This window comes from Rhinopithecus bieti, unplaced genomic scaffold (assembly GCF_001698545.2).
Source record: "Rhinopithecus bieti isolate Rb0 unplaced genomic scaffold, ASM169854v2 scaffold_46235, whole genome shotgun sequence".
Lineage (NCBI taxonomy): Eukaryota > Metazoa > Chordata > Mammalia > Primates > Cercopithecidae > Rhinopithecus > Rhinopithecus bieti.
This window is the reverse complement of record NW_016819762.1, coordinates 2,486,236-2,498,570: the sequence shown is the minus strand read 5'-3', so window position 1 is coordinate 2,498,570 and position 12,335 is coordinate 2,486,236. Positions and strand designations below refer to the sequence as shown.

General features: G+C 38.4%; 1 protein-coding gene across 1 annotated transcript in view; it reads left to right on the top strand.

Moving 5' to 3' along the window:
* The window catches only part of GPC6 (glypican 6), a 609,430-nt gene extending 598,950 nt beyond the window's left edge, over positions 1-10,480 (top strand). Inside the window, exons 6-7 of the mRNA XM_017859220.1 lie at positions 1,553-1,728; positions 6,101-10,480. Coding sequence (XP_017714709.1) covers positions 1,553-1,728; positions 6,101-6,303 — 379 coding nt within the window. The 3' untranslated portion in view covers positions 6,304-10,480. The remainder of the gene's footprint in view (positions 1-1,552; positions 1,729-6,100) is intronic.
* The last annotated feature ends 1,855 nt before the right edge of the window (positions 10,481-12,335 follow it).

The window sequence follows — 12,335 nt, the reverse complement described above, 5'->3', positions numbered from 1 at the left end:
TGGGGAGTTATACATGATATAAATGATGAATTGATGGGTGCTGACGAGTTGATGGGTGCAGCACACCAACATGGCATAAGTATACATATGTAACAAACCTGCACGTTATGCACATGTACCCTAGAACTTAAAGTATAATAATAATAAAAAAAAAAGAGAAGCGTGATATGATGAAAGCAATATTTTTTAAAAATTAATCATACAGCATGTGCAGGATGCTCTAGAGAGGAAAGAAGGGTGTGGGGGGGTCACTTTGAGGCTGCAGGGGGTGTCTCTCCAGTGAGAGAAATGGGAAATGGGAAAATAGAAGCAGGTATAAGAAGCTCTGTGAGAAGAAGAGGAAGAGGACTGGAAGATGGACAGATGGTGAGAGTAAGGAGTCAGAGAGGGCCCCAAGTACATTTCCAAGATCTTTAGCCTCCACTTATATAAATACCCCTAGGCAGCTTAAGCAGCTCACATTGAAGGACTGACAATTTTGACATTTTGATACAAGTAAAAGAAAAGTGAAACTTGGAATCATTTGATGATTTTACCCTTCTGTTTTACTGAACATTGGTAAATCTACCTAATTAAACCCAAGATTCTACTACAAAATAAAAACCCTAATAGACACCTCAATCATTCCAGTAACCACTGCTTACTTCTGAAATGTCCCCAAAGCAGGTTTTTCATATCCAGAATTTCTTCTGATTAAGATCTGAGATAGTGCCTCTGAAGTTAAGAATGGGCATCCTCACAGGAAACTCTCTCGGATCATACGTAATGTATAAGCCCCGTTCTGACTACCAATATTAGCAGCACTGAGGAAGCTATCGAATCCTTGACCTAAGCTAACATTTGGGATGGACGGAGGAAAGAGTCATTAATGTGAAGCAGTAGTGATGTGGTTTGGCTCTCTCCCCTCCCAAATCCGATCTTGAATTTAGTTCCACAATCTGCAAGTGTCGTGGGAGGGAAATGGTGGGAGGTAATTGAATCATGGAGGTAATTGAATCATGGAGGCTATTACCCCAGGCTGCTGCTCTCATGATAGTGAGTTCTCACAAGATCTGATGGTTTTTTAAGGGGTTTTCCCCCTTTTGCTTGGCACTTGTCTTGCCTGCCACCATGTAAGATGTGCCTTTGCTCCTCCTCTACCTTCCACCATGATTGTGAGGTCTCTCCAGCTATGTGGAACTGTAAGTCTATTAAACCTCTTTTTCTTTCTAAATTACCCAGTCTCAGGTATGTATGTTTCAGTGTGAGAACAGACTAATACAAGTGGTTTCTCATAGGTCCCCAGTTTCGCATTTATCTGTAGGCAAACCTACCTAAGAATTCAGTGCCATTTAAAAAAACTAGTCTGAGGCTATTTTAGCCACATCTTCGTCTGAAAAAAATGTGTTCCGTGTTTTCACTATTTAACATTTTTTTCCAGGAACCAGATCCAGTTTTTGCCAGGTGTCTTGGCCAACTGTCAGAGACAGTCGTCTGGTTTTGCATGGCAGCATCTGGTTTTATGGTTTCTGTGGCATCTCCCTAAGCTGTTCTCTCCCTCTCTGCCTTGCAGATATTTGCCTGAGATCATGAATGATGGGCTCACCAACCAGATCAACAATCCCGAGGTGGACGTGGACATCACTCGGCCCGACACTTTCATCAGACAGCAGATTATGGCTCTCCGTGTGATGACCAACAAACTGAAAAACGCCTACAATGGCAATGATGTCAATTTCCAGGACACAAGTAAGAAAATCCTTCCCAGCACCAGAAACTTCCAGAGTAAAAAATGGTTTTAGAAGATGACGCCCTGACTTTCTTCAAGAGCAATATGCCCTTTTAATTTTTTCTCAGTCTTCCTCAGGCTGTGATGCTTGTTATAGTGTTGTGGACAGAGAGCTCTGATCCACAAAACATAGGATACGAATAAAATCATAAATTCCACAACACAAGTAATAATTGCAATGGATTACATTCAGCCATACCAAAGCTGAAATTGAGTTTCATCTACCAGTTGATTCATTAATGACAATACAGCAAAATAATTTTTCACTTTCTCCTGTCCTCATCAATATTCACATCTGACCCAAACTTCTGCCCTATTCCCACCAAAAGAAGAAGGCTCAGCAGATTGCTTAGACAAGCTTGAGCTAGAATCCCTTATTCTTTTTCATTAGAGTCTCTACAAATTACTCTACTTCTTGAGTCTCAGGTTCCTCTTCTATAGAATGGGAAGCATCCCTGCTTCAGAGGCTTTTAGAAGCCTTATTCGAGGAGCTATGATAGTGTCCGGCGGGTAGTGAGCAGGTTCAGCTACATCATTTCCCTCTCTATCCAGCTATGCACACACACAACCCATAGACATTTATATCTGAAATATTGAGAGAAATTGTAAAATTCTAGTGCAATATTACACATGACTATTTCATTAAGGATCAAAGAAGCATCAAAAATGATTTGGAAGACTATTAAGTGAACATTGACATGAAACTATACATGGGTTTTGTCTGAGTGGTTTCAAGATGAACAACTACAAAAAAAAAGTTTTCTGTCATTGTTGTTTGTTGCTTTTTAAAAATATTACCCTTACAAAGAGAGTTCCCAGGACAAGGATTCTTGAACATAAGATGTGAAGTTGCCAGTGATTCTGTAATTTGGTTACTGAATCATAAGATGATGCTTGTGTGCTTGAATTAATGAGACAGAAAGGAATAAGTTATAGATAGAAGACCTCAAGTCATATCAGTCATAGTCATCAGCCTACCAAGTTATCCCCTGCAGAAAATTTTTGTGCTTCATTCCATTTTAAAGAACTCAAAAAAATAATTTTCTAAACAGAATAATTACCAACCCAATGGACGTTATTGCCGTAAAATTCCTCAAAATAATCCCATTATCTCTCCTCCTTTTACTAAACCCCTCCTTTCCTCTTCAGAAGAGAACATTACACAGGTTTTAGCCATTGTTGTTTCACCTTGTTAGCACATAGCCTTACACCTCTCATTTTATCCATTGTCTTCTCCATTAAATAAAATGCTCTATTATCTAGAGAGTGGCTATTGGAATGAATAATTCAAGATACATAAGAATTAGTTGGCTTGGGTTTTTTGCTTCTCTCTCCTCTCTGACCTAAAGAGGTTATACACATATCAAGCTGTAAAGCCCAGGGAATGGCCAGGAGGCAGAAGTCTTACTGCATTTCCCCTCAAAAGAAAATAAAATCAACAATTAAGAGGATCCCTGAGTTCTAACCCAAGCACCAAATGTGGCCCCTCTATTTTAAGCTAGTGTCTGTCATACAAACCATTATCGCATTTTATAACCATCAGCATCCTTATTGCTTTGGACATTTTTTTAAATTACTCATCCCATCCCTTAATATTTGCATTTGTGATTCCTTTTCAGACAGAGATGGGACCATTATTTTTTCCAGCCAAAATCTCTTGTCATATTTGCTTCCCACATTTTTTAATATTCTAAATCATTTTAATAATATCTCTGTAAAGGTTGTATTACTTCTTGTTCATGACACCCATGTTCAGAACAATTTCCTTAGCAATTCTGATATCTCTGAATTTAATTAACGGGAATTTTCTCCCTTGTAAAGGCCACTAAAGATAAATCAGAGAAAATGTTAAAAACCTAGTATAGTGTATTGAAGTGATCTTATCTGGTATTTAGATGTCCCATTAAAAAAGGAAACTGTGCTCATTTCTCTCATTGTGTCTTTCTCATTCAAGAGGACATTAGAAGAGTCCCTACATTGCCCCAACTTTACCTAAGTAGCATCCAGCAGCTAAACCTGGCCCTGGTTTGTCAGGAGCAGCTCAATAGGGCATCACCATTTCAGACTAGCAGGGAGGAGTTTAGGGATATTGGTTGGAAATCATTGAGCAAGTGAGAGAAATAGCTAATGTCCTTACAAAGCTTCCAGTTTCCTGAGCCCTTCCAGGTACATGATTTCTCATAACAGATAGATGTTATTACTATCATTTTTATAGGGGAGGAAACAGAGCCTCAGTAAGTCTAACTGGCTTACCCTGTGCATTTAAATAACAACTGTCAGGGTACATTCCAGGTCTCCTGTGCTGTAGAAACCATGTTTTTTCCATCAGGCATCACTGGCAGCACTGGGTTTGGTGTCCTCGAGCACTCTTCACACATTCTCTCCAAGGTCAACGTTGTCATCTGTATTTGTTTAGGTGAGGAAACTGCAAAAGTTGAGTAACTGCCCAAAGCACATTTATTTATTCAGCAAGTATTTGTTGAGCACTTGCTGTATGCCAGGGGCCACTGAAGGCTTTAGAGGTACAGAAATGAACAGGATTTACCAAATCTCTACCCTCTCAAAGATTGTGTCCTTAGTTTACATTCTTGAAAAGGAGATAAACAGTAAGCAAGTGAACAGGCACATAAATAATACATCTCCAAGCGGTAATAAGTACTTTCATTAAGCTAGTAATTGGCAGCCTGATCTGGGCCAGGTTTGAGTGACAGGGTTTGCCAAATAAGAAGGAATCAAGCCCGTGAGAAGTGGGAATAGGGAAGAAAGCAAGTTGGGCAGGAAGGGACGATGCCACCCTGGGTCGACATACTCTGTGGGTACCTGGGCCTTGGTTTCAAGCAGAGAATGGCCAACTGTTTCTGTCAAGGGCCATATATTAAATCTGTTCATCTTTGAGGGCCGCATCATCTCTGCCAGCACTACCCCACACTGCTGGTCTAACATGATAATACGTTTGTGAACAGGGGGAGTTGGATTCTAAAAAACTTTCATATATGGACACTGAAATGTGAATTTCACATACACTTTTTACATGTCATAAAGTAGTATTCTTCACTTGATTTTTTTCAAACACTTGAAACTATAAACACCACCAGGTACAGCGGAACATGCCTACAGTCCCAGCTACTTGGGAGGCTAAGGCAGGAAGGTCACTTAGGCCCAGGAGTTTGGGGCTGCAGTGAGTTATGGGCAACATAACTGGGCCTGGGCAACAGAGCCAGACCCTATCATTCATAGATAGATAGATAGATAGATAGATAGATAGATAGATAGATAGATAGATAATAGACTTTATGGATATCTATAAAATATATGTTTTATGTAAATAAACCATTTTGGAGTTACGGACCATACAAAAGCAAGCAGCAGGTCATAGTTTGTCAACTCCTGATTTAAGGAGAGAAGCTGGCTGGGACAGAGTCCATCCTTGCTCACAGGAGAACACAGGTGGGGAAAAGGTGGCCAAAAGTTATATTTATAGAGACCTCTCACTACTATTGCTGCTGATCCTCTCATTTCCTATGTGTAGAACTTGTTTTCCTCTTCTATATTTTCTTTTAAAATCCATTAAAAAGCATGGTATCTTCCTAGAGCAATGGCTCTGCATATAAAAAGAGCAAAGAATGGAATTTCTTAAACTTAAGTACTGGCCACAAGTAATGTCTTTCTAAGGCCAACATGGTAGGTGTGGCCTCCCCTTGAGTCTGGGGTTCACACATTCCTTGGGTTGCATAACTCGGGTATCAATTGACACTGTTCTTCAAACACCTACTTCTGTACAGTCCACCCACTCGTCACACCCCTGCCTATTAAAAACAGTCCTGTTGGGTAGGGTGGGGGACCATGGATGGGAAGATTCGGCCTCCCACCACCATGCCCCATATCTGCTGAGCTCTTTGTTTCCACTCTTTCCCGATTGCTGGTTGTATTAGTCCATTTTCATACTGCTGTAAAGAACTGCCCGAGACTGGGTAGTTGATAAAGGAAAGCGGTTAATTGACTCACAGTTCAGCGTAGCTGAGGAGGCCTCAGGAAAATTACAATCATGACGGAAGGCGAAGGGGAAGCAAGGCACTTTCTTCACAAGTTGGCAGGAAAGAGAAGTGCCATGGGGGAAGAGCCCCTTATAAAACTGTCAGATCTCGTGAGAACTCAATCACTATCACGAGAACAGGATGGGGGAACCACCCCCATGGTTGAATTATCTCCACCTGGCCTCTTCCCTGACACGTGGGGATTATGGAGATTACAGTTCAAGATGAGATGTGGGTGGGGCCACAAAGCCTAAGCAGATCAGTGATCTAACTTTCTGTTTCAATCTTTCCACACTAGGTGATGAATCCAGCGGCTCGGGGAGTGGCAGTGGGTGCATGGATGATGTGTGTCCCACGGAGTTTGAGTTTGTCACCACAGAGGCCCCCCCAGTGGATCCTGACCGGAGAGAGGTGGACTCTTCTGCAGCCCAGCGTGGCCACTCCCTGCTCTCCTGGTGTCTCACCGGCGTTGTCCTGGCACTGCAGAGACTGAGCAGATAATCTTGGGTTTTTTGTCAGATGAAACTGCATTTTAGCTATTTGAATGGCCAACTCACTTCTTTTCTTACACTCTTGGACAATGGACCATGCCACAAAAACTTACCATTTTCTATGAGAAGAGAGCAGTACTACAATCTGCCTCCCTTTTTGTTTTCCCAAAGAGTACCGGGTGCCAGACTGAACTGCTTCCTCCTTCCTTCAGCTATCTGTGGGGACCTTGTTAATTCTAGAGAGAATTCTTACTCAAATCTTTCGTACCAGGAGATTTTCTTACCTTCATTTGCTTTTATGCTGCAGAAGTAAAGGAATCTCACGTTGTGAGGGTTTTTTTTTTGTCATTTACAATAAAAAAGGAAGAAAGAAAATAATTTTCCTTGTAAAATCAGGCCAAACCCCAAGACAGCTGCATTTTCAACAAAAAAGCAAACAAAGGAAAATAAATGAACTTTAACGCTGTAAGTTCAGCATTGACAGCCAACTCAATGTAAGCTTTTTTGTGACAAATCCGGGTTTACACAATGCTTATGGGGAAAAAGCTTAAAGTTTGTTCTAAATGTAGTGAAAATGCACTGTTGTCTTGGAGGTATCATCTTGCACTCTAAGCAAACAACACCAAATTAATCTGGAGGTACTGATACTAAATTTGGAATCCCGTCTTTAATATGAGAACAAAAATTACTACAACTCAGCACCTCTCTCTCACCCTGCCCAATTTCAATTTAGTAATGGCACCATTTTTTCTTAATTCCCTTAATGTCTGTCCACTGTATCCAATTGGCACAGATTTTCCCCTTCATCTTCAATTACTAGTAGATACCCCCATCAATTCACCTTCCTCAAGAGTCTCAACTGAAAATAATCTTTAATGATACAATCTCAGCTTTTGCCACAGGTTTGACATTAACTAGACATTTCTGCCCCTGTGCTCATTACCCTCCCAAAACAATAGCTTTTTTAATGAATCCATACACAATTAGATCCATTCCTGAGTTTTCATTTTTAACTATTTACTTTGTGTCAGTTGGGTTCTGCATCACAAGGGCATTCTCTTACAAAATAACTCACAACAGAAAAAAAAGTCAAGACAAAAAAAATATATATATATAGTATTGACATGGAGATTTCTTTCACTTTTTTAGTCTTAGTATGATCATCTATTTTTATATCTATATATCTATAAATCACAGATTTTAACTTCTTAATTCCAAGCTCAGGGTTGACACACCTTTGTAAGAAAATGTTTTGTCAACCAGCTCTTCTTGTTTTGTGCTGCTCAAAGAAGGGATTCCTCAGTGATCTGTGAGCACCAAGAATCAAGAAAGAGAACTTTTTACGTATCTAACTGTCCATTTATGAAAAGTTTGCCAGGGCACACCCTTCTGCATGAGTGTGCTTCAGCCTGGGTGCTCCAGACTACACCAAACTCATGGGATGAGCCGTGGGTGTGCAGGGCTTTACTGGTGATGGAAACTGTGTGTGTAAAGAATGTTATTCATGAAAAACCATTGCTTTCATGTAAAATACCTTCGCCCTAGGACTCCTTCCTGGCACTTGGATACGTGATCTAACTCAATAGGCCAGTTTAGAGCCACAGCCTAACCTGTTCACCAAGTATGCCAAAGCCAGGCCCTATGCTCCCCCTGACAGAAAGAAGCAAAATAAACCAAACTGGGGCTTTATGAATACAGTTGACTATCCATATGTTTCTTGGTTTTTATGATGCATCTGGAGTAGGAAAAAGTAATGTTTCAAGACACCATAGTATGCCAGTCACATTTTAATTAACTCATCGACAGTATTGACACGTAAATGGTATTTTTCAATCTCTGTTCTCATCAAAATTAAAATTAGTTATTGATTTAGCCATCACATTTAAGTAGAACACATGTGGCACAATAGTATTAAGTATATTTGAGCACTTTTGCAAGACAGAAAGTATTTACAAGCATCTGTTGCTACTTTATGCCTAATGAAATATAAAATGTAGGATGATGAGAGACTTTGTGGCATTCTTTCATTTAAAACTTTATGAAATTAACAATCTAGTTCACCATTATCTACTTGTAGAAAACCATCCATTTCACTGCCCACATTCTGGCTTCCTACCACGAATTCCACGTAAGACTTCTCTATGGAGGACCGGTCATTTGTGTTGCTCATTTCATTCTGTGTTCAGAAGTCAGTATTGTCTTTCTCCAATAATTAAGGTGCAATACAAACTAAATCAACCTTGATTTTCCAGACTATTTGAATAATAACTTGTCTTTATGGCTTTAAACTCCAAGTCTTTCCTTTTAAAAATATTTCTGCATTCTCTTTTATGAAAAAGATCAGGATGCCTTGTTTTCCCTGTGCTTTCAGCCCCAAAAGGTTTTGTGCATGTGTATGAATACACATAATATTAATGAATGTGAACCCATGTTCTATACGCACTAAACACACAGATAATATATAAACGCCTGCTTCATTAGTTTCAACACCTTCATTATCAATATGATTCATATTGATGAGATATAGTGACGCATAATGAGCCAGGCAGAGAGCTGAAACGATATCAGTTAATGATGTCACAGTGTTAGCACCCTGCATGGATGTAGTCAAAATATCATTCAAGTTGTACTTCCTAGTGTTTATCATCATACTACTATGTCATATGATTTTCAGACTAATTTAACACGAGAAATGTTTTGGCCCTAAAGGATTTCGTTTAACCTGGTTACCCTATTTCAGTAAGTATTTTGGAATTCAACCCTCAAATTAATTTTTCTCATTTCACCATATTGATAGGGGATGCAATGAGGCTTCATTATTTTTTATGACCTGCCCCTCATTTGCTCTGATGTTCCCTAAATTCTGTAATCATATCATAACTTTTGTTATGAATAGAGAGGAATGGGCTCACTGAAATCCGACACTAGAAATTGGTGGGTGATGCTCATAACTGCAAACACTTAGCTTATTGAAGTGCCTCTATTTACATGTTCTTTAGTTATAATATGTATTTTTCTAACAGAAATACACGTCTGTAATTGGTATATATTATACTTTGTATGTGTCACAACAAAAGCTAAACAGAGGCTAAAGTCTTTAGCAGAGAAGAATGAATTACAAATTTACCAATAAGAGCTCTGTTTATGGTTCTGTATTGAAGGACAACCATGACAACCTTCTGTCACTTTCACGAAGGCCAAGTTGGTGCTTTGATTATACCCATCGTAGAACGTTAGCACTAGAAATCTGACTCCCTTACAATGACTTACCTAGATAGCATTAAGTAACTTGTATCACCTGCTTTAAATGTAAGGGATAGAAAATACTATTTTGTCTACACTGTTAAACACTATTATTCATTGATAAGTAGTAATAATTATAAAAGTAACATTCTTTAAAGCAAACACATTGAAAATATTATTACAGGCAGAACCCTGATTTTTAATTTATATTCCCTGCTGCAGACATTAGCCTTCTTTAATTCTTTTGCCATTACACACGTTTTGGCTACAGACTGAACACCAACTAAAGTCCCTAAGGAGGAAAAAAACTTCACATATTCCTGAGATGTGATTCTTTTATTACTTCTTTTTGCAAAGCTAATTATCAAGTGATTTGATTAAACGTAGAAGCATTAGCAATTGCAAGTTTTACCCAAAACTTGCAGAAATTTAGACACATTTCCATTTACTTACTAACAGACCTGATTTTTATTTAAAAACACAATTTAGCTTTGCTAACAGAAGAGTAAAGGAAACCGTAACTTATAAATTTGCAATGTGTTCCTTCTTGTTAGAGACATTAGTCAGTGTTTAGTTTTAGACCAACTTACACAAACGGAGTATTGATTTGTACACATTCTGGAGACTTGCTACATCATGGTTTGCTACGGCACGGACTCAGCTTAGCATGGGGACATTTTGAACTTCATTCAAAGTTGAGTGGTTACGGAACCTTTGACATTGCCTTGTAATGAGGTACTTCCACGAAAAGACCCCTAACAATGGCATAATAGTGAGGTCTCTCTGCATATGCATACTATATATGCAGGATAAATGTGTGCACCAATCAAACCTAAAATTTTATGTGACTGTCAAATGAATATTATTTGGGTTAAGACTTTTCATTTCTGATTTGGATAGAAAATTGCTATTAATCTTGTATTAAAATAGTTTTTAAAAATCTACCAGTGCCCTTTCTGCATTTTCTTAATTATTGTCATAAATTTCAGAACCATGGAACTTTTTGGGTTTGAGACATTTTTAGAAGGTTCAATATTAAAAAACAACAACAAAATCCATATAGTAAAACAGTGCCACTCACCTAAATACACTCAGCATCTGAAATCAGGAACTATTTGAATTTTAGAACATTTAGAGCTTCCCAAATGTGTATGGAAAATACTGTAGCTCTATTCTTTTGTACTGATTTCTTCTCAGAGGAGAAATTTAGTGACTTGAAAACTGATGTCAATACTTTATAAATGAGGTCAAAAAATAAGATCAAATGTGAAAAGACTAATAATTTCCCAATTTAGCCAATTGCATTGATTTTTATACTTCTGAAATGTTCCCATCCTCTCAGGCATGCTAAATATTGTATAACCTGCTAAAGATTTATTTCACAAATATTTATTGAACTCTTATTATGTACAAACCTTGCTCTAGGGGATATATCACTGGCTGTGAAAAACCAGTTGAAAATTATTCATTCCTTAATGCAGTTAACCATAACTATTACAGATAAATAATTTATTTCAAGAATGATCTTATAAATAAAGGAACTCATACAAATAAAGGTACCAAGAATACAGCATGTAACTGTAAGAAATACTGTGATTTAGCTCACATTATTATTATTTTGGTTTGTATTGAGAAAAGTGACTATTATAAAACAATTAAGGGATGTTAGGATAATTTCATCTACAAAATCAAAATGTAACAAATTTTATTTGGAAGTAACAGAAACCAGTTTATTGGGAAGGAAAACATCCAAGTGGTTTTAGAAAATAAATGAAACCAGACACTTTTATCAGGTAACAACAATATTTATTTTAATTTGCTCTTTGGATAAGCGGACAGGGATATAGTTAAAGTATATGCACAAATGTGGTAACAAAATTACATTGATTTAAAAAATCCAACTTGTAACATAGTGGCAATGAGGGATAAAGTGTTTCTATATCTTGAGAGCTAGAAGATGCAGCCACAAATTTAAGTCTGTTTAAATAGACGTTGACAACTGATATAGTGCAGACACATTTCCATTCCATAGACACATTTATTTGCTGGTGTAAACATGTGGCCAAACATATTTTGCTGGCTCATAAATAGGGCATGCAGCAAAGCCAGGAGGAATTAGATGCCTGCCTTTATAACCTGCTTAAGGAGCACAGGCTTATGTACACCTTGAAGCATAAAGCAAAACAAGAAACTGGGAAAATGGGACTTTTACCCTGTGAATGTTCAAGTTTGGAGAGAAGGAGAAAGAAGGATTGCAAACTGGATTCAAGAAAGCAGAAGAATATTTACCTTGAATAAAGCCACCTTCCCTTCAATAAGAACAAGCATCTGTGGATTTTTTTAATTAGAAAAAAAATTACTGCCCTCAGCAATTATTCACTTTTTCAAAAGATATATAATGAGAAATCATCCCATGCCAAACACGGTTCTGGGTGCAAGAGCAAGACACTAAAATTTCCGCCCTCTCCCTTTAGTGAGGAAGAGACAGACAACATGTAAGCCAATAAATGAACACGAAGATTCAGAAAGTGAAAGTCACCATGAAGGAATGAAACAGCAAATGGGATAGCGACCAGGAAGGAAACTCTCCTTTAGGCTAATGGTCCAGGAGAGCCTGGGGTGATGAAGCTATGATGAATGACAGGGAAAGAGACACCGTGAGCAGACCCAGGGATAGAAATTTCCAGGTAGAGAAAGTGCAAATGCAGAGATCTCAGTTCGGGAATGACCCGTACTTCAGCGAACACGACTGCAGTGAGGTTCTGAGCAGTGAGATGGTTGAAGAGCTGACTTTGGGAA